At 42.0% G+C, this 22728-nt stretch overlaps 1 protein-coding gene across 3 annotated transcripts; it reads right to left on the reverse strand.

The window, feature by feature from the left end:
* Window positions 1-1334: 1334 nt before the first annotated feature.
* On the reverse strand, window positions 1335-21863 carry LOC116516444 (interleukin-36 alpha-like). Of its 3 annotated transcripts, XM_032228921.1 has the most exons (6): window positions 21739-21863; window positions 19067-19200; window positions 12079-12186; window positions 8659-8772; window positions 2883-3016; window positions 1335-2209 (listed from the first exon to the last, which is right to left on the reverse strand). In XM_032228921.1, exons 3-6 carry the CDS (start codon window positions 12146-12148, stop codon window positions 1994-1996), a joined length of 534 nt encoding a protein of 177 aa, XP_032084812.1. In that variant the 5' UTR covers window positions 12149-12186; window positions 19067-19200; window positions 21739-21863; the 3' UTR covers window positions 1335-1993. The 3 variants fall into 3 exon arrangements, with proteins under 3 accessions (XP_032084812.1, XP_032084813.1, XP_032084814.1); XM_032228922.1 differs by lacking the exon at window positions 21739-21863 and having other exon boundaries at window positions 19067-19246; XM_032228923.1 differs by lacking the exons at window positions 19067-19200; window positions 21739-21863 and adding an exon at window positions 13825-15331.
* Window positions 21864-22728: the final 865 nt, after the last annotated feature.

Consider the following 22728-nt stretch of genomic DNA (forward strand, 5'->3'; position numbering starts at 1 on the left):
TTCATTTCTTTCTCTGCTATTGTTTAACACCTACATGAAAGTATTGTGGGAGGTCCCATTTCACCATGGAATCAGATATCATCAGTAGGTTGATGATACTCAGCTGTACATCTCTGCCCTTGAGGAATTAAGCAATGCTTTGTTTTGCCTTTTCCCTGTTCCTGGAGGCTATTCAGGTATTATGGAGGGGGAGCATTAGTCTAAAGCTGAACCAATATGGCAATATGGAGTGGCTTTGAATTAGGGGCTCTTTGGCTCTTGGAGAATTATAATATTTGATCCTAGAGGGGGGAACATTGACCAAGACTGACAGCCTGGAAGCTGATTAACCTTCCTCTCACTTTGTACTGCAGCGTCTGTGGTTGGTTCTCTTATTAAACTGTCAGGCCTGCAATCATATTCCGTTTAGGATCTTTGGCCTGCCACACACTCTCTCTCTTTCTTTACTATGCTGTTTCATTAGTGGGGAATTGGGAGGGCGTGGGAATAGAATGTGTTTGTTTTCAAAATAAAAAAATTCCTTTCTAGAAATCAAGGTCATTCTTTGTCTCTGCACCTCTACATCTGACTGGAACTAGATGGGTGGAAATGCAAACGTGGTAGAGGAAGATTGGACCATGTGATGGACTTGTGGGTGTGGGGACAAGTTCAAGAACTTTCAACTAAGTGGAAACCCAGGAAGCCTTCAGATTTGGGTTTCCACAGATGTGCCAACATGTCTGTCTTATTAAATTGGAATTTTGATGAAAGTTATGTCTTGAACTCTGATTTAATTCTGGATGATATTTGGAATCCTGACACTGAGTTAGCTTCCTAAGGAACCATTTGCAATATCTGAAGTAGCTAAATAATGTTCATTATACAATTTGCCAGAAAGCATCTGTTTTGAATTTGAGCTGGGAAACACTGGCATGGGAGGCATTTGCAACAGGCTGAGCATGGGAGGAAAAAGATGCCATCCATTCTTCCACTCAGGAAACTATCACCTTCTCTGTCATAGGTCAAAGTGAAAATGTAGATATGCCCTCTATTTCATCACACTATAATGGAAGAATAACTAGAAGGTCATTTGATAATGATGATGATGAAAGTGATAGTGATGATGATGGAGACTTTTTCATCAGGAGTGCATCAAGCTAAAAGTTAATGGGAGTCCTACCGAATAACCTTTTCAGGATTTGACAAGAGTATGGAGCAGATTAACCTTCCTCTCTGGTTGGTTCTCTTATTAAACTGAGTTAGCTTTCAAAGGATTCATTTGCAACATTTGAAGTAGCTGAATAATGCTCATTATACAATTTATTCAGCACTCTTTCCCATTAAATTGTTGTTCTTAAACAATGAACCACATGGTAGTGGAGAAAACTGATTTGAATAACAACATGGAATCGTACAGGTCTGCCCAATCTTGGCAACTTTAAGACTTGTCTGGCTGACTGGCTGAGGAATTCTGGAGTTGAAGTCCACAGGCCTTCAAGTTGCCAAGTTTGGACACCCCCACAATAACATTGTAAAGTAGTATAACTTTGCCCACAGCCAGGAGTTTGATCCTGACAGGCTAAAGGTTGACTCAGCCTTCCATCCTGCTGAGGTCAGTAAAATGAGGAACCAGATTCTTGGTGGAAATATGGTGACTGTGTAAATAGCTTAGAGAGGGCTGTAAAGCACTATGAAGTGGTACATAAATCTGCTATTACTATCTTGTTACCAAAAGATCACTCTCTTTACTCTCAGCCAACCAACTTAATTCCCCTGGGCAAACAAATCTACTGTTCGAAAGCATATTGTTCTATAGAAATAAAGACCATGCAACCAAGTCCATTTCATCCAAAAGATATATTTCACCTTCCCCAGAATATGAGACAATTCTTCCAAAGTTTTTTGAAAGATACTATCTAAATCTATTCATTGGCCTAATCATACATTCTGGCTCCATTCCAATTTGTATGCACAAGGTCTATTAGACACATAGATGCAGAACAGTGTTTCTGAATCATGATTTTTTTTCAAAGTAAAACAGGATGTTCTGAGTTCCTCCTTTTTGACTCAGACCAATAGGCTTTCCTGCTTCTGAAGAAGTGCTCATGAACCAACCTGGGAACTCTGCAGATTCAAAAGTGCATTTATCACCGTTACCTGCCGGCTTACTATAAAAAGTGAAAGCTTTGGCATTTTGGGGATCTTTCTCAAGTTCCCTAATATCTTTCTCCTAGGGAAAAAAAGGGAAAAAGAAGTTATGTAAGAACAGGTCAACCTGGTTGCAAGTTACATAAAGGATCGTTAGCAGCCCCGAGAAGATTTTCACAGTCTATCGAGAAGGAATTCATGTTTTCCGTTTTTACTTCTAAAGTAACACAGGTCAACCATTAAACTTTATTTAATGTCTAAGTGTCCAGAAAGAGATTCTATCCATGAGGCGTCCTTGGTGCTCTGTGAGCTTGCTTGCTTTTTTGCAGATGTTTCATTGCCCAAACTAGGTCACTTCATCAGTGCTAGTCTAGGATAATGAAATGTCTACTAGAAAACAAACAAGCTCAGAGAGCACCAAGGACCCCCACAAAGTTACATTCTCAAAAATGTAATTCTCATACCTTTCTCAAAAATGAGAAACCCTTTCACCAATCTTGTCAAAAGAAACCACATATCAGGAAATATATAAAATATAATCAATCAGTAAGTGAGCCAATGGAAGGGGATCATTACCAGGTAAATTATGGCCCCATCTTAGGTTTGTTATTGCACTCCATCATCTAAAGCGTCTAAAAGTCTTCCTAGTATACAATGATAGTTCAGAGTATATCACTGAGAATAAAGGGATAAATAAAAAGGACCATTTCCCTAGAGAAAGAAAAATATGTTTGTAATGCAAGTCAAGCACTCACTTTTAACTCTATCTGATATTGGCCAGTCCCAGACTTCACGCAGGACAGGCAGCTGTTCTTTTTTTCAGGGGCCATAAACATGGGATATTGTGCTGAATCTAGAGATTTATTTGGAAGCACGGCAATTAACTGCTCTGGAGAAGAATAAAAAACAATAAACAAGATCAAGGAGTTAATAAAAGCTTGATTTATATTTATATAAGTATAATTTATATTAATAAAAAGTTGATTTATGAAACAAAATGCCTCTGGGGAAAATATCAGCCATCATATAAGAAGAGTGATTTGCAATGGGAGCGACTGAAGCTCATCAGAAGGTGATTTAGTGGTCTTCATCCTATTTCAGCTAGTTGTCAGGGGTGGGTTCCAGCAGTCACTACTGCCGGTTTGCTCATGGGTGCTTCGTGCGCACGCAGGCTTGATGTGTACTGTATGCGCATGTGCAGTGCAAAAAAATTTGTTCTGTGTTGTGTGCTACAGTTTTCTCTCTGGTCCGTTTGGCTAGAGGGCCGTGTCCTTGTTTCTGACTGGTTACCTGTTTGACAGCTGGGGTATATAAAGAGCTGTGAAACAGGGCTCAGCTGTTGCCAGTTAGCTAAAACGCGCGAAATGTGAAGTGCCGCGTTTGGCAACCTGTTAGAGATAAACTGTTAGCTTACTTGAAGTCCTGGGTCGCCTCTGTTTGTCTGACCGCATTCTCCCAGCTAGAACATGCAGTGCAAAAAAATTTCTGCGCATGTGCAGAAGCAAAAAAACAAGATGGTGGAATCTATGGCGCTGCCCGGAGAACCGGTTCTGGGCGTTGCAGGCCTAGGTCACTGCCGGTTCCAGCGATCCAGGCTGTTAAACCACTACCGGTTCATCCAAACCGGTCCAAACCAGTAGGAACCCACCACTGCAAGTTGTGTCATATTGAAAACAGGACGAAATTGTGCTAATCCTGTGTACATCAATAAAGAAAACCCCCAAATAGTTTACATTTCCACTTAATTAAGTTTTTTTTCAAGTTTTTCAATTTTTATTATTTATTTCATTTTCATTTTCATTTTATACAATCACTTATATACTGTGCGTAACAAAAAACAAAAAAAAGGAAAAAATCCACCATAAAAAAAAACAAAACCCAACATGACACTTCAATCCCCCATACACCCTTTCTTCTCCCCCTCCAACTTTCATTTCTCCCCTCCAGCATTCCCCTCTTCTACTTCCCTTCCCCCTCAGACATCTCCCCCTCCCTCCATCTCACCCTCCTTACATTCCCCTCTCGCTCCCTCTTTACTTCTCCCTCTTCTTTCCCTCTTCTCCTCACTTTGGTGTATCCCTACAATTAATCTATTCAGTTTATTTTTTAGAAAATAAAAGAGAAAAAGAAAAAAAAGGAAAACGAGCCGCAGTATACAAGTGAATTCTTATTGTTCTAAGAATTGAAACTGTAATTCCACCCTCCCCCCTCCCCCCTATAATCCCCCCTCCCTAACCCCCTTACGGCTTCCCAGGTCCCATACCCGGCATAGTTCTTTAACAAGCACTTGAGTATAATTAAGCCAGCTAACTTTAAAGTTAAAAAAATAAAAGAAAAACAAAAAAAAGGGAGTAAAAAATAGAAAAGAAAAAAACACACACAGAAAGAAAAAAAAAAGAAAAACAAGAAGGGTCAATAAACCCACTACATTAACACAGCTTCCCATCATCTGTAAATCTTAAACAATGTAGCTCATTCCAAATTTCGGTTATTTTACTACTTGCAGGGTTTCAAACTGTGTTAGAGCCAGGTAAGTTAATCAATTAGGATTCCCCAACTAAAAGTCTCATTGCTTTATCTATCTATTCAGACCTTTAATTTATCTCTTTTTTATCTGAATATCCAAACCTTTCTATAAAACCATTAAACTCAAGTACTTCTTTCATTTTTCATTTCCAACACCTCCCATTCTATCCTTACCCACATCCACATGTAAATTTTTTACCTTCCACCCTGCCTTTATCCATATCCACATATATATTTTATCCGCGTCCATTGCTCCTCACATATTTACTCCACCTTCCTGGAGACTCTCTGACTAATCTTTCTTAACCTTATATTGAAATAGCAACTGATACAAACATCAGCTTGCATTCTAGCCCCAAGTAGTCTAGTTAAGCTTTCGCTACCCTTCCCTCTCCCACGCACCTCCCAACTCCGTTCGTCCCAGACCACAACTCAAAAAGATCGCGATCTCCGCTCTCCTCGCCTAGGAAAATAATTCATGCGCAATTTGAGTTAGAGTTCAAACAAATCTTATATACAATATGTGTCCACAATCAGCAACGCTTCTTTCAGTCTCCATGTCTCATCATCGATATACAACTTTTCCATTTTATCCCAGGCAGAAATCATAAAGTTTTAAGAACATCGCTAAGTCTTTATTCTTTACTCTTCTGCCCTTCCGGAAGAGGAAAGCAACACCCTCCGCCTTGTAGCCACGTGTCTCGCTGCTTGTCTTCTCCTTCTCCTTGTCTCTCTCCAGGTCCGGATGAATCAGGAAGTCCCGCCTTCAGGGTCTTGTAATAAAATTCTCGGGCTTCACAGACAGAATTAATGTGGTGTTTTTGATTGCCAAATGTAACTGTAATGCCAGCTGGGACTTCCCATTTGTATGGAATCTGAGAATTTCTGAGTTCTTCAGTTAAGAAAATGTAATCTCTCCTTGCTCTTAATATTTGAGATGGTATCTCTTTAAAAACAATCAAGTCCTGTCCATCAATTCTCAACCTCTTGTTGTAAAGCTTCTGTATTATCACATTTCTGGATTCCCTTGTGGTAAAGTATATAATTATGTCCCTCGGAAGCTGTCGCTGTTTTGCTACCCACGAATTCTGGCGGTAAATTTTTTGAATCTGCCAATCAAAGTTAAGTCCCGGACTTCCCACCGAGCGGCTAAGAGCCTCAAAGAAGATCTGTTTCAAATTCTCCTGTTCGTTTTCACGCAGTCCTCGAACTCTTATTGCGAAGGCAGTCTTATTATAATTTATCATGACAAGTTGTTTTTGAGCATTTTCAATTTCCTGTTGTAACGTTTGAATTTTGGATGTCAAATTAAAGTTAGTTTCTTCCAAAAGTTCCAATTTATCCTCCGTTTCAGCAATATAATCTGTCATGACTGTCATTACTCCGATCATATCCTCCTTTGCTTGAGCAATTTTAGCATCAAATTGATCATATAAATCCGATATCAGTTGATTAATTTCCTGTCTGAAATTATTAAGCGTTTTGAGAAGAAATTCTTGTGTTAACAAATCTCCAGTGGAGGACGTAGGAGGCAAGGGTAGCGGCTTCATAGCAGTTTTTTGAGATATGTTATTAAGGAAGCGCTTCTGCTTAGATTTGGGAGCCATTCCAGAATAAAAATAAAAGACAAGCAATCAGGCTAGCCAAGAATCAAAGTCTCTGCTCCCCTCAGTTAATCTTTTAACAGTTAATACGGAGAAGCCTTCAGGAGAGTAGGGCTGACTAAGTACGTCACATCAAACACAAAAGCTATAAGATCGCCATCTTGTGACGCAGCTAGAAAAGGGAGCCTTTTGCAAAGTTGAAGCTGGTATTTTAGATAGTAATAGAAGAAATTCCTCAGGAATGGTCCCTGCCCGGATTAATTTTTAAATAGCTTAGCTTTGTCCTGGGGGGGGGGGGGCAATCTGCCTAGGGCTGCAAAAAAGGCAGCTGCGGAGAACTGGCTGGAGTAAAAGCTCAGCTAATGTTGAACCTCTTCTCCATTCACAGCAAAAGAAAAGCTATGAATTACAAAGAGATCCTAACGACTGACCTTCTCCCTGCCCCTTTCTGCCAGAAAGGGGAGATATCTATAGATCTTATAAGATATACAGACCAGAACCCTGAGAGGAGCTCCGTTGAGCTCCCGACGGCGGCAGGCTCCTCCCCCCGAAGCCCACTTAATTAAGTTTAGATATTAGTAAACACTGATATTGTGGAATTCATACAGGATAGTGTCAGCTTCTGCTTTGCTGTCGCTTCAGCTGCCATGAAACGGGGAGGGAGGGCCTGGTATTTGGGAGGGGTTACTCATTGTGCTGAAGGAAGGTTCTGGAGTTCCCTGGCTGATCGGACTACGCATGCGTGGGTGTTTTCCGCCAGGACTAACGGCACCGACATTCCATCTTCGTGATGCCTTTTGAAGTTATCTCACACCTGACATTTGGAAGACTTATGATTGGACTGGGACTATGATGCCAAGGGGTGGGGAATGGGCTATTCTATACATCAATCGCTTTCGCGCCTAATTATTCAGACTTCGCTACACTTTGCCTTTAATCATTCTTAATTAGTAAAAGTACACTTGATTTCTACACATGGAGTCTCGTGGTCTTTCTTTCCTAATTAATTAATGGAAAGGAGCTGACAGATAGCTTCCTAGTTTGATATCTGTCATAGTAATTTAACCTCATCTTTTTTCTAGGCTGGTGGTCAGTTTTACAAACAAAGCATTGAGCAAAAGTCAATCACAATAATTTCTACAGAGGAATTATTGAGTCTGTCATCTGCATTTCTATAGGTAACATCATCAGTGCTAGAGGGGAATGCTAGAGAGGAACTCATTCCACTCTCGCACTGATGGTATTATTTAGTCTGGGTAATGAAACATCTGCAAGATAATAAGCAAGCTCAAAAAGCACCAAAGACCCCTAATATCTATGTCATACAGGTCGTCTTTGTGAGTACAATTGAAACCAGAATTTCTGTTGTTAAGCATGACAGTCGTAAAGTAAGTTACATCCAATTTTACCACCTTTTTGCCATGGTTATTAAGCAAATCATGGGCAGTTGTTAAGTTTATAACACAGTTGTTTAGCAAATCTGGATTCCCCTATTGATTTTTCTTGTTGGAAGCTGGCTGGTAAAGTGGCAAATAATGATCACATGAGCCTGGGATGCTGCAATGGTCATAAATGTATGCCAATTGCGAAATGACTGTTTTTGGCAGGTGACCGAGGGGATGCTGCAATGATTGCTAATGTGAGCACAGGTGCAAGTCCCTTTTTCCAATGCCGTAGTAATTTTGAACTAAACAAATGGTTGTAAGGACTACCTGTATATGAAAAACAGAGGACCTTTTGAATACTGCATGTAATATTTTCCCTTTATTTTGTTATTGTTTCCAAATTAAATCATTCTTCTCTAAAACATCACAGAAGGCAAGGTGTTATGTCTGTCAGTACATTGATGCTCAAGGCAAAAATGTTAAGGACCCAAGATTAGTGAATGGAATATGCAGTAAGTCATTTTTAAAAAACCAACTTTAATAATACAACAATGTTAAACGTGGCCATCAGCCTAGTGACTCCTGATCAGTGGTGGGTTCCGGATCCCGTTGCAACCGGTACAGTGCAACAGGACCTGGCGTCCTCCACATGAACGTGCGCAGTGCACGCATGCATCCTTACCACCTCTGCGACACCTCCTCGATGCTCCAGCTGCTTGGCGGAGCATCGCGCAGGCGCCATACAATCCGTGTGCATGCACGGAAGCACCGAAGAGCTCAAATACAGATAAGTGGGGCGGGTGGGTGAGTGGACCCTCCGGAGCATCGTACCAATACGGTACCCAGTGCTCCCAGCAGGCACCAGTACGCCCGTACCGGGGCATACTGCCTGCAACCCACCACTGCTCCTGATAATATCTGCCATCAGCTTTTCACCATTCAAGGCATCCCATCAATAATTTTGGCCAAGAGAAGACTGCAATTTTCAAGCACAAGATAAGAAGCTTAGTTTATACCTGGTGAACCAGGAGTTTTCACATCTGCCACTAACTTGTCCTCCAACAAAAAGAAGTATTTGTGATTAAGGTCCCAAAATGTAAACAAGTAAGGTTCAGGCAATGCAGCATCCGCTGTGGAAAGAATATAGATATGCATTACACATACTATATGTGGAAACAAAGGAAACATTCTAAAGAACAATCAGAGAAAGTTAGAATTATGTATATCTCACTGAAAAATGAATTGCAAATGATTTCCGCCTTTTTCAAATGATTTCCACAGGTCTATCAAAAGCTGTTTGGTCTTGGTGGATATCATACCAAGAGGCAGGTGAGAATCCTTGGATATAGCCTTATGGAATATAAACATGAAAGCAACTGAGAAAATATCAAGTGACCAGGGACGTGCAGTCAGGGGAGGCAGGGGAGGCAGGGCCTCATCACTGTCATCATGAAAACGAAAAACAAATGTAAAAGGAAAAAGGCTGAGGTAGTTGCTGCCAGAGTCACAGTGGATGACTCTGCTTAGTGCTTAACTGCAGGAGGAGGCAAGAGAACCACGTGCCTCCTTTAGACTATCTTTATGATCACTTGAGCAGAGTTAAGCAAGGGTTAAAAGGTGAAAATTTCCTTATGCAAAGGAGGCACGTGGTTCTCTCGCCTTCTCCTGCTCTGGCAGCACAGCTTTTCCTTTTTCTTTTTACATTTTCATGATGGCAGACAAGAGGAGAGTTGAAATCCTCTGTGACACAGCTGGAAAAGGTTTGTGGGTCCTGGGTCGGAGGGAGGGGGGAGGGGGGAGGAATTCAAAATTATTGTAATTTCTAAGTAATTTTTTATTGTAATTTGTGTGTTTGTGTCTGCGCGGGCGTGTGTGTTTGTTTCTTCACTTTGAGAGAGAGTTTGTTTGAGAAGAGAGGGAATGGGGAGGGGCAGGGAGGGCAGCTTGTTTGAGAAGAGAAGGGCAGCCTTGTTTGAGAAGAGAGGGGCAGCCCGCCAGCAGAGGCAAGTCTTTTACCCTCCTCTGCTGGTGGGCTGGCGCTTTCTTTCTTTTGCCTGCTGTGCCCCCCTTCCCTTTCTCCTCTCTCCCCCACCGGGAGCCCTGTCTTGCTCCCCTCTCCCTTTCCTCCTCCTCCTCTCCCCTTTCTTCACCAGCTGCTGCCTCGCCCCCCGCCTCCTCCATCCCCGCCGCTGTGTCTGTCTATGGCGGACATAAACACGAGATGCCTCTGTCGGGGACAGCGGCGGGGATGCTGCTTCTTGCCGCCGCCGCGCTCTACCACCTTGCACCCCACCTCCTCTGTCCCCGCAGCTGTGTCTGAGAGAGGCATCTCGCCTCTATGGCGGACATAAACACAAGACGCCTCTGTCGGGGACAGCGGCGGGGATGCTGCTTCTCGCTGCCGCCGCGCTCTACCACCTCGCACCCCACCTCCTCTGTCCCCGCAGCTGTGTCTGACAGAGGCATCTTTCCTCTATGGCGGACATAAACGCGAGACGCCTCTGTCGGGGACAGTGGCAGGGAAGCTGCTTCTCGCCGCTGCCGCACTCTTGCCTCACCAACCGTAAACCTCACCGCACATCACTGCCAGGGACGTGCAGTCAGGGGAGGAAGGGGAGGCAGGGCCTCACCACTGTCATCATGAAAAAGTAAAACAAATGTAAAAGGAAAAAGGCTGAGGTAGTTGCTGCCAGAGTCACAGTGGATGACTCTGCTTAATGCTTAACTGCAGGAGGAGGCGAGAGAACCACATGCCTCCTTTAGACTATCTTTATGATCACTTGAGCAGAGTAAAGCAAGGGTTAAAAGGCGAAAAATTCCTTATGTAAAGGAGGCACATGGTTCTCTCGCCTTCTCCTGCTCTGGCAGCACAGCTCGCGTCTATGGCGGACATAAACGTGAGACGCCTCTGTCGGGGACAGCGGCGGGGACGCTGCTTCTCGCCACCGCCGCGCTCTTGCCTCACCAACTGTAAACCTCACCACACGCCATTGCAAGTGCCTTAGGAAGAGACAGTGTGGAGAGTTATGATTGGAAGAGATCTGGATAGTACTAGCTATAGAGTAGAAACAGACTCTAAAATATGGTTAGCAAGCAATCATAGGACTGTTTGTAGTTATTGCATAGCCTATAGTCACCATCAATTCAATCTGTTCTATATTCATCCTTTTTTCTATGTTTCTTCTTCCACATTGTCTTCCCCCCCCTTTCTTTCTCTCTCCTTCCCTCCTTCCCATTTTATCTTCACCTTGCTGATATTCAGTCAATCAATCAGCCAATGAAATCTGTACCATAAATCATAAACCCACATAACTTTGCAATTCAGTTTTGAAATAAGAAAGGTCTTTTTTTTTAGAGAAGACTTTAAAAATGTGTGCCGTAATTGGACTTTTAAGAAGAACATCATCAATGGAAGCTTTAAAAAATCTAATTGCTGTACAGGGATTTAAAAAAAAAATAAAGGTGTGGGTGTGGGTGTATGAGAGAGGGTGGAGGGAGATTAGAACCCAAATTTGACCACAGTACAGCTAGTCCTCGAGTTATGAGCACAATTGAGCCTAAAATTTATGTTACTAAATAAAGCATTTGTTAAGTGAGTTTGCCCCATTTTTTTACTTTCCTTGCCACCGTTCTTAAATAAATCATTGAATTTGTTAAGTTAGTAACATGGTTGTTAAGTGAATCTAGATTCCCCATGAACTTTGCTTGTCCATAAGAGGATCACATGACCCCCAGACACTGCAACCACCATAAAGTATGACGCAATGGCCGGAGGATCCCAATTTTGATCACGTGTCATAGGGATGCTTTAGTGGTTGTGTGGAAAAAATGTTCATGTCACTTTATTCAGTGCTGTTGTAACTTTGAAGAGTCACTAAATGAACTGTCATAAGTCGAGGGCTATCTGTACTTGATATACTTACACAGTGAACTAATGAATAAAGTGAACATTTTCTGTATTCATATGTACACAATATATTGCATTTGGGAAGCTTCCTCCAGAGGGTAGCACTCAGTGGTAGGTTTCAAATCCCATTCCAATCGATATGGGTTAGAGTTAGGGTTAGGGTTGGGGTTGGGGTTGGGGTTGGGGTTGGGGTTAGGGTTAGGGTTAGGGTTGTGGTGTGTCACACAGCACAGCAGCTTTAAAACACAGGTAGGAAGCTTGGGTGGGTGGGCCCTCCGGAGCACCGTACTGGAACGGTATCTGATGCTCTGGGCTGGCTCAAGTATGCCCATACTGGGGCGTACTTCCTGCAACCCACCACTGGAAGTACTGTAGTAATAATTTTTTTACTGTAAAAAACCTGAAGATTGTATTTGTGTAGGATTGAACAAATGAAGCTCATTTTTACAATGGTCAAATAATTAGGGATATATGCATGAAAGGGCAATGTTTCCAAAGCAGCAAATGAACAGAACTACATTTTTCTCACCTCCTGCAGGAATATGAAATGAACCTGCCATTTCTTCATCCCAAGTCTTCTTATGAGTCTTACTTGCCATCTCCCCAACCGTTCTACTTTTTCAGGTTTCTCTACGTTCTTCAGAAGAAGGGAATATTTTAAATTAAAATTCCTTGCAAACAAAAGATGAAGGATATCAAACAATGTTGGTTGATTGATTTTCTCAAATACAATGTAAAAGAGCAAATAAAGTACCCACAAATGGCAAACATAATAAAATAAAAAAAACCAAAGAAACAGTTTTGTATGAGAGGACTTTTAAAAATGAGAACCCTTCCTCATCCCTGAAGACTTGAGGAAAAGACCATATGGAAGACCAGCCATAGATACAAGGAAAACTCACATAAGCTATAAAAGCTATGGCAAACCTTTTTTGGCTCGCATGCCAAAAACAGGGGGGTCGTACCGCACCCATAATGCAATGTGCAAAACACACACCCGCGCACATGCACGCATGACAGTCATTCCATTGATTAGGGAACAGAACAGGGGTGGGTTCCTGCCAGTTCTAACCTCTTCTATAGAAGAGGTTCCACAAATCTACAGTGCCGTTTAGAACCGTTTCCAGCTCCCTCCCCCCGCCCGTCCGCACATCATCAAGATGAAGAGCGAGAGGAGGAATTCTGGGAGTCAAAATCCACAAGTCTTAAAGCTGTCAAGTTTGAATACCCCGGGGGGGGGTTCTAAAGGGTTAGGGGTGCAAGGGTCTTGTAACTTGACAGCTTTAAGACTTGTGTGCTTCATATTCCAGAGTTTCTGAGCCAACATTTTGGTTGCTAAGCAAGAGCATTATTAAGTGAGTTTCATCACATTTTACAAGTTGGCAACGCCCACCCAGTCACATGGCTGGCAAGCCACTCCCACCCAGTCACATGGTCGGCAAGCCACTCCCACATAGCAGGCCACACCTACAGAAGAGGTTCTAAAATATTTTGAAACCCACCACTGGAACAGAAGGTAGATATCAGTGAACAGGATGGAGACATAGAAATTTAGAAAACTGTAAAGCATCCTAGTATTCCAAACCTGCTGAAAAAGATTTACTTTCCCCTCAAAATTCCAAATTCCAAATCTAGGGCTACAATTTTCCCTCTTCTGAATGGACAAGACCCAAAACAAATTAAATTATCGCCACCATCAGAATTAGGATTATTAATTATTGCTCATTATTTTTCTTTATAATATACTTACAGCAAATATCTGTAAAAAACTCTTTTTCTTCAAACATACCGTGCATGATTTTAATAAGGATCCAATCTGGGTTGGTCACCAAGACCAGAATTTTTGTCTTCCAAGCATGACTCGAAAAACCTCTAGTCCCATTGACCAACCCAGATTGGGTGCTGCAACATTATCTTGGGACATGTACATTCACCTTCATTCATGGTTTTAATAAGTTGCATCCCTGCTTTAATTTTTTTTTTAAAATATTCAAATTTAAGAAAGGAAAATGGAATCAGAACAAATATAAACAAGCTGTACAGATGTTTTTAAAAACTGCTAAATAGAAAAGTGAGCTAAATATAGTTAAATCAGTAAATAGCAGGGCTTCTCCAAAGTAATTTTCTTAAAAGGAGATCTAGCTGTTATCATCTAGTCTCAATGTACCAAAATATCAATGACTCTTAGACAGAAAATAAAAAGTCCTCGTCTCTATGCAAGTAGGAGCAGGTCATAGGAGGAGATAGTCTAACCCAATAAATCAGGTGACAATACCTGTGGAGATGTTCCTTCTTGGGCTGGAGATTCCTTCTGTTTGATCCTCTCTGGATCTGACATAAGATTTTATATATATCAGAGGGTGTTACCTGATGTGTCCATCAATGATCTGGGGACTGCCCTTATGACTACTGTAAGAGACCATCTATCACTACATCCGGCTGTCCAAAATCTCCTGTCTCTGCAGTTTTGCTTAACCCCAATAGCTAATCAAGGTTAACACCCTGATCTTGTTTCAACTAATGCATGACATCACATCTGTCCTGATCAAATTACTCACAAGAGTTGAGCAAACAACTCAGAATCTGCTGCACTGTATTTCAAACTGTAATTCATATTTCCATATTTAGAAGAGATTTGAGGGGAAAGGTTAAATTTCTCCTTAACACATGAAATAAAGGGCTTTAAACATGGGGCACCGCAAGTTCCACATGAACCGGACATATTACCTAAAATAAAATGGACACAAATAGGTAGAAGTCTTCCAACCTCATTCCTTAATTCACTCAGTTTACTGGCCTAAGATTCTCCTTAATAGTGAATATTTCCTATGCAAATTTTGTGATACTCGTGACAAATGCTGTACCAATTCTGGGAAATTCTTGCCCTCCTTTCATGCTTCCACTGACAATCTAGCAATTGGATGTTGAAAGCAACCAGGACATGCAAATCGAGGTCACAATTAGAGACGCCCATTTTTTCCTGGCATTGCAGCCATCGATGTCATGTGTCTTTCAGAGTGTTAGCCAAACACACTCTCTTCCTTCTCCTCCCCAGATCCTGCTTCTCACTTTGCAGAAGAGAAAGTGGAAGGGATGCAATCTAACCAGATATACAAACCACACCTTTCTTTCCCCCACAGGCTGGTTTGTTTTCTCCTTGTTTCATACAAAGATATCTCTAGTAGTGGGAGATTACAGGGATCTATTGATGCCACTTGGGAATCGGACCAGAAGATGATGAAGTGAGGAAAAATCCTAATGGCAGTGATATGATGGAAATGAGATGGGAAGGTAGTTCGTTCAATCTCACTCTACTTGATTTCCCAGTGACTTTTGATACTATTGATTATGCCATCCTCTGGAATGGCTGCAGGGATTGGAAGTGGAGGGCACTTTGTTGGGCTCGTTCATTTCTTCCTCTGATCAGGAGGGAGCGGTGTGATGCTATGTTGATGCTACTCAGCTGTACATCTCTGCCCTTGAGGAATTAAGCAATCCTTTGTTTTGCCTTTTCCCTGTTCCTGGAGGCTATTCAGGTATTATGGAGGGGGAGCATTAGTCTAAAACTGAACCCTAGCAATATGGAGTGGCTCTGAATTAGGGGCTCTTTGGCTCTTGGAGAATTATAATATTTGATCCTAGAGGGGGGGTCATTGCCCAAGACTGACAGCCTGGAAGCTGATTAACCTTCCTCTCACTTTGTACTGCAGCATCTGTGGTTGGTTCTCTTATTAAACTGTCAGGCCTGCAATCATATTACTTTTAGGATCTTTGGCCTGCCACACACTCTCTCTCTTTCTTTACCATGCTGTTTCATTAGTGGGGAATTGGGAGGGCGTGGGAATAGAATGTGTTTGTTTTCAAAATAAAAAAATCCTTTCTAGAAATGAAGGTCATTCTTTGTCTCTTCACCTTTACATCTGACTGGAACTAGATGGGTGGAAATGCCAACATGGCAGAGGACGATTGGACCATGTGATGGACTTGTGGGTGTGGGGACAAGTTCATGAACTTTCAACTAGGTGGAAACCCAGGAAACCTTCAGATTCAGGTTTCCACAGATATGCCAACATGTCTGTCTTATTAAATTGGAACCTTGATAAAAGTTATGTCTTGAACTCTGATTTAATTCTGGATGATATTAGGAATGCCGACACTGAATTAGCTTCCTAAGGATCCATTTGCAATATCTGAAGTAGCTAAATAATGCTCATTATACAATTTTTAAAGTATCCTTTCGCATTGTGAAAGTCTGGATCCTCTGCAAAATCTTCCATTCCCTGGAGAAAATGAGTTTTTCTTCTTAAACAATGAACCAGATGTTAGTGGAGAAAACTGATTTGAATAACAGTATGAAATAACACAGATGTGCCCAACCTTGAAAACTTTAAGACTTGTCAGCCTGATTAGCTGAGGAATTTTGGGAGCTGACATCCACAATGTTAAAGTTGCCAAGTTTGGACACTCCTGGAATAACATGTTACTGTACTGTAACTAGTACTGTAACTCTGTCCCAAGCCAGGAGTTTGATCCTGACAAGCTCAAGGTTGTCTCAGGATGAGACAAGGGGAAGAAATCTTTACAGGGCTCTGGTTAAGCTAGGAAACAATAGGGAGCATGCTTTACCCATCTTGAACAGAAACAGAAAGGGATACATCATCAGAAAGTGTCATTGATTTAACAGGCCATAAGTGGATCAACTGCAAAATTGCTGTAGCAAAAAATAGCAGCTGCCACCCAGCAGAGACCGTAGCAGCCTGGCAGCCCAGGATGAAATGGCTGCACAGGACAGGAACTCTCCAATATAGAGAGAGTCTGTGTGGACCTTGCTATCAATCAGAGATTGTGGCTGCTGCCAGGCAAGAGCAAAAGCCTGGAGACCATCTGCCCATAAAGACCAAGGCAGTTCAGGCCAGAAAGCATCTGTTTTGAATTTGAGCTGGGAAACACTGGCATGAGAGGCATTTGCAATGGGCTGGGCATGGGAGGAAAAAGATGCCATCCATTCTTGCACTCAGGAAACTGTTGTGGCCCAGTTGGAGCTGCCACCAGACTCCGACAGCAAGGGGCCCTATGAGTTGGCTATGGAGGATGTGGAGGACCCTGGACAGGGTTCCGACTCCGAGCAAAGCACAGAGAGACTGGTTGGCCACCAGGTGGCGCCTGTGCCTTGGACCAGTGGGGAGGAGACAAGGGACAGTGATCCAGAAGCCAGCAGTGAGTTGTTCCTGGATGCACGCCATCGAAGAGCTACTAGGCATCAGGAACAATTACGCAATTACAGGAGGTAATTGCGCTCAGCTGGTGGTCATTAGGCTCCTCTCCAGACTATAAAAAAGACTGCTTGTGACACTCCCCTCTTGCAGAAGTCAACGCATTGACTAAAGAGAATGTAACTAACTTGGCAGGCTGGATTGCTGCCAAGGTTTATCTGACTTGCTGCCAAGGTTTGTCTGACTTGCTGCCAAGGTCTTTATCTGTTTGTTTGCTTGGCTTTCAGCCACCGAGTGTTTGGCTTCTTGCTATTAAAAGTACATTCTAGTTAAGCTTGTCTTGGCTTTTGTTATTTGAAGGAGGAGGGGGTCAGAACAGGAAACTATCACCCTCTCTGTCATAGATCAAAGTCAAAGTGTAGATATGTCCATCACACTATAATGGAAGAATAACTAGAAGGTAATTTGATAACAATGATGATGAAAGTGATAGTGAGAACGATGGAGACTTTTTCATCAGGAGTGCATCAAGCCAAAAGTTAATGGGAGTCCCACTGAATAACTTTTTCAGGATTTGACAAGAGTATGGAGCAGATTAACCTTCCTCTCATTTTTTACTGCAGCATCTGTGGTTGGTTCTCTTATTAAACTGAGTTAGTTTCCTAAGGATCCATTTGCCACATCTGAAGTAGCTAAAAAATGCTCATTATACAATTAATTAAGCACCCTTTCTCATTGGGAAAGATTGGATCATCTGCAAAATCTTCCATTCCCTGGAGAAAATGAGTTGTTCTTCTTAAACAATGAACCAGATGGTAGTGGAGAAAACTGATTCGAATAACAACAGGGAATCGTACTGGCCTGCCCAATCTTGGCAACTTTAAGACTTGTTTGGCTGACTGGCTGAGGAATTCTGGAGTTGAAGTCCACAGTCTTAAAGTTGCCAAGTTTGGACACCCCCACAATAATATCGTAAAGTACTATAACTTTGCCCACAGCCAGGAGTTTGATCCTGACAGGCTAAAGGTTGACTCAGCCTTCCATCCTGCTGAGGTGAGCATAGAGAGGGCTGTAAAGCACTATGAAGTGGTACATAAATTTGCTATTGCTATCTCGTTACCAAAAGATTAGTCTTCTTACTCTCAGCCAACCAACTTAATTCCCCTGGGCAAACAAATCTGTTCGAAAGCATATTGTTCTATACAAATAAAGACCATGCAACCAAGTCCATTTTATCCATAAGATGTATTGCACCTTCCCACAAATATGAGACAATTCTTCCAAAGTTTTTTGAAGGATACTATCTAAATCTACTCATTGGCCTAATCATACATTCTAGCTCCATTCCAATTTGTATGCACAAGGTCTATTAGTCACATAGATGCAGAACAGTGTTTCTGACTCGTGATTTTTTTTTCAAAGTAAAACAGGATGTTCTGAGTTCCTCCTTTTTGACTCAGTCCAATAGGCTTTCCTGCTTCTGAAGAAGTGCTCATGAACCAACCAGGGAACTCTGCAGATTCAAAAGTGCATTTAAAACCGTTGCCTTCCTGCTTACTATAAAAAGTGAAAGCTTTGGCATTTTGGGGATCTTTCTCAAGTTCCCTAATATCTTTCTCCTAGGAAAAAAAAGGGAAAAAGAAGTTATGTAAGAACAGGTCAACCTGGTTGCAGGTTGCATAAAGGATCGTTAGCAGCCCCGAGAAGATTTTTACAGTCTATCGAGATGGAATTCATGTTTTCCATTTTTACTTCTAAATTAACACAAGTCAACCATTAAACTTTATTGAATGTCTAAGTGTCCAGAAAGAGATTCTATCCATGAGGTGTTGGTGCTCTGTGAGCTTGCTTGTTTTCTTGCAGATCTTTCATTGCCCAAACTAGGTCACTTCATCAGTGCTAATCTAGGGTAATGAAATGTCTACTAGAAAACAAACAAGCTCAGAGAGAACCAAGGACCCCCACAAATTTACATTCTCAAAAATGTAATTCTCATACCTTTCTCAAAAATGACAACCCCTTTCACCAATCTTGTCAAAAGAAACCACATACCAGGAAATATATAAAATATAATCAATCAGTAAGTGTTCTATAACAAGTGAGCCAATGGAAGGGGATCATTACCAGATAAATTATGGCCCCATTTTAGGTTTATTATTGCATTCCATCATCTAAAGCTTCTAGAAGTCTTCCTAGTATCCAATGATAGTTCAGAGTATATCGCTGAGAATAAAGGGATAAATAAAAAAGGACCATTTCCCTAGAGAAAGAAAAATATCTTTGTAATGCAAATCAATCACTCACTTTTAACTCTATCTGATATTGGCCAGTCCCAGACTTCACGCAGGACAGGCAGCTGTTCTTTTTTTCAGGGGCCATAAACATGGGATATTGTGCTGAATCTAGAGCTTTATTTGGAAGGACGGCAATTAACTGCTCTGGAGAAGAGTAAAAAACAAGAAACAAGATCAAGGAGTTAATAAAAGCTTGATTTATATTTATATAAATATAATTTATATTAATAAAAAGTTGATTTATGAAACAAAATGCCTCTGGGGAAAAATATCAGCCCTCATATAGAAGAATGATTTGCAAAGCGAGCGACTGAAGCTCGTCAGAAGGTGATTTAGTGGTCTTCAACCTATTTCAGCTAGTTGTCAGGGGTGGGTTCCAGCAGTCGCTACTGCTGGTTCGCTCATGGGTGCTTCGTGCGCACGCAGGCTTGATGTGTACTGTATGCGCATGTGCAGTGCAAAAAAATTTGTTCTGTGTTGTGTACTACAGTTTTCTCACTGGTCCGTTTGGCTAGAGGGCCGTGTCCTTGTTTCTGACTGGTTACCTGTTTGACAGCTGGGGTATATAAAGAGCTGTGAAACAGGACTCAGCTGTTGCCAGTTAGCTAAAACGCGCGAAATGTGAAGTGCTGCAAAAGAGCCGAGGTGGTGCAGTGGTTATGGTGCAGTACTGCAGGCCAATTTAGCTGACTGTGATCTGCAGTTCAGCAGTTCAAATCTAACCGGCTCAAGGTCAACTCAGCCTTCCATCCTTCCGAGGTGGGTGAAATGAGGACCCGGACTGTGGGGGCAAGTTGCTGACTCAATTTGCTAAAAAAAAATTGTAAACCACTTAGAGGGGGCTGAAAGCCCTATGAAGCGGTATATAAGTCAAATAAATAAATAAAATAAATAAATTTGGCAACCTGTTAGAAATAAACTGTTAGCTTACTTGAAGTCCTGGGTCGCCTCTGTTTGTCTGACCGCGTTCTCCCAGCTAGAACATGCAGTGCAAAAAAATTTGTTCTGCACATGTGCAGAAGCAAAAAACCAAGATGGTGGCATCTATGGCGCTGCCGGGAGAACCAGTTCTGGGCATTGCAGGCCTAGGTCACTGCCGGTTCCAACGATCCAGGCTGTTAAACCACTACCGGTTCATCCAAACCGGTCCAAACCAGTAGGAACCCACCACTGCAAGTTGTGTCATATTGAAAACAGGACGAAATTGTGCTAATCCTGTGTACATCAATAAAGAAAACCCCCAAATAGTTCACATTCCACTTAATTAAGCTTAGATATTAGTAAACACTGATATTGTGAAATTCATACGGGATAGCTTCCTAGTTTGATATCTGTCATAGTAATTTAACCTCATCTTTTTCTAGGCTGGTGGTCAGTTTTACAAACAAAGCATTGAGCAAAAGTCAATCACAATAATTTCTACAGAGGAATTATTGAGTCTGTCATCTGCATTTCTATAGGTAACATCATCAGGGCTAGAGGGGAATGCTAGAGAGGAACTCATTCCACTCTCGCACTGATGGTATTATTTAGTCTGGGTAATGAAACATCTTCAAGATAATAAGCAAGCTCAAAAAGCACCAAGGATCCCTAATATCTATGTCATACAGGTCGTCTTTGTGAGTACAATTGAAACCAGAATTTCTGTTGTTAAGCATGACAGTCGTAAAGTAAGTTACATCCAATTTTACCACCTTTTTGCCATGGTTATTAAGCAAATCATGGACACTTGTTAAGTTTATAACACAGTTGTTTAGCAAATCTGGCTTCCCCTATTGATTTTTCTTGTTGGAAGCTGGCTGGAAAAGTGGCAAATGATGATCACATGAGCCTGGGATGCTGCAACGGTCATAAATGTATGCCAATTGCGAAATGACTGTTTTTGGCAGGTGACCGAGGGGATGCTGCAATGATTGCTAATGTGAGCACAGGTGCAAGTCCCTTTTTCCAATGCCGTTGTAATTTTGAACTAAACAAATGGTTGTAAGGAGTACCTGTATATGAAAAACAGAGGACCTTTTGAATACTGCATGTAATATTTTCCCTTTATTTTGTTATTGTTTCCAAATTAAATCGTTCTTCTCTAAAACATCACAGAAGGCAAGGTGTTATGTCTGTCGGTACATTGATGCTCAAGGCAGAAATGTTAAGGACCAAGATTAGTGAATGGAATATGCAATAAGTCATTTTTAAAAAACCAACTTTAATAATACAACAATGTTAAACGTGGCCATCAGTCTAGTGAGTCCTGATCAGTGGTGGGTTCCGGGTCCCGTTGCAACCAGTACACTGCAACAGGACCTGACGTCCTCCACATGAACGTGCGCAGCACACGCATGCATCCTTACCACCTCTGCGACACCTCCTCGATGCTCCAGCTGCTTGGCGGAGCATCGCGCAAGCGCCATACAATCCGTGTGCATGCACGGAAGCACCGAAGAGCTCAAATACAGATAAGGGGGGCAGGTGGGCGAGTAGACCCTCCGGAGCATTGTACCAGTAGGGTACCCAGTGCTCCTAGCAGGCACCAGTACGCCCGTACTGGGGCATACTGCCTGCAACCCACCATTGGTCCTGATAATATCCGCCATCAGCTTTTCACCATTCAAGGCATCCCACCAATAATTTTGGCCAAGAGAAGACTGCAATTTTCAAGCACAAGATAAGTAGTTTAGTTTATACCTAGTGAATTAGAAGTTTTCACATCTGCCACTAACTTGTTCTCCACCAAAAAGAAGTATTTCTGATTAAGATCCCAAAATTTAAATAATTGGGGTTCAGGCAGTGCAAAAGTCCCAGTTTCTGAATCTGTGGAAAGAATATAGATATGCATTACACATACTATATGTGGAAACAAAGGAAACATTCTAAAGAACAATCAGAGAAAGTTAGAATTATGTATATCTCACTGAAAAATGAATTGCAAATGATTTCCGCCTTTTTCAAATGATTTGCACAGGTCTATCAAAAGCTGTTTGGTCTTGGTGGATATCATACCAAGAGGCAGGTGAGAATCCTTGGAAATAGCCTTATGGAATGTAAACATGAAAGCAACTGAGAAAGTATCAAGTGACCAGGGATGTGCAGTCAGGGGAGGCAGGGGAGGCAGGGCTTCATCACTGTCATCATGAAAATGAAAAACAAATGTAAAAGGAAAAAGGCTGAGGTAGTTGCTGCCAGAGTCACAGTGGATGACTCTCCTTAGTGCTTAACTACAGGAGGAGGCGAGAGAACCACGTGCCTCCTTTAGACTATCTTTATGATCACTTGAGCAGAGTTAAGCAAGGGTTAAAAGGCAAAAAATTCCTTATGCAAAGGAGGCACGTGGTTCTCTCGCCTTCTCCTGCTCTGGCAGCACAGCTCGCGTCTATGGTGGACATAAACGCAAGATGCCTCTGTCGGGGACAGAGGCGGGGATGCTGCTTCTCGCCGCCACCGCGCTCTTGCCTCACCAACCATAAACCTCACCACACGTCATTGCAAGTGCCTTAGGAAGAGACAGTGTGGAGAGTTATGATTGAAAGAGACCTGGATAGTACTAGCTATACAGTAGAAACAGACTCTAAAATATGGTTAGCAAGCAATCATAGGACTGTTTGTAGTTATTGCATAGCCTATAGTCACCATCAGTTGAATCTGTTCTATCTTCATCCTTTTTTCTATGTTTCTTCC

Source organism: Thamnophis elegans, chromosome 13 (assembly GCF_009769535.1).
Source record: "Thamnophis elegans isolate rThaEle1 chromosome 13, rThaEle1.pri, whole genome shotgun sequence".
NCBI classification, from domain to species: Eukaryota; Metazoa; Chordata; class Lepidosauria; order Squamata; family Colubridae; genus Thamnophis; species Thamnophis elegans.

What these genes read in the sequence shown, in the direction of transcription:
- LOC116516444 (XM_032228921.1), bottom strand. Translation starts at nt 12,148, where the DNA reads ATGGCAAGTAAGACTCATAAGAAGACTTGGGATGAAGAAATGGCAGGT. An exon ending in ATTTCATATTCCTGCAGGAG is followed by an intron (nt 8,773 to 12,078) that starts GTGAGAAAAATG and finishes TTCTTTCCACAG; the next exon opens with CGGATGCTGCATTGCCTGAA. An exon ending in AATATCAGATAGAGTTAAAA is followed by an intron (nt 2,210 to 2,882) that starts GTGAGTGCTTGA and finishes TTTTTTCCCTAG; the next exon opens with GAGAAAGATATTAGGGAACT.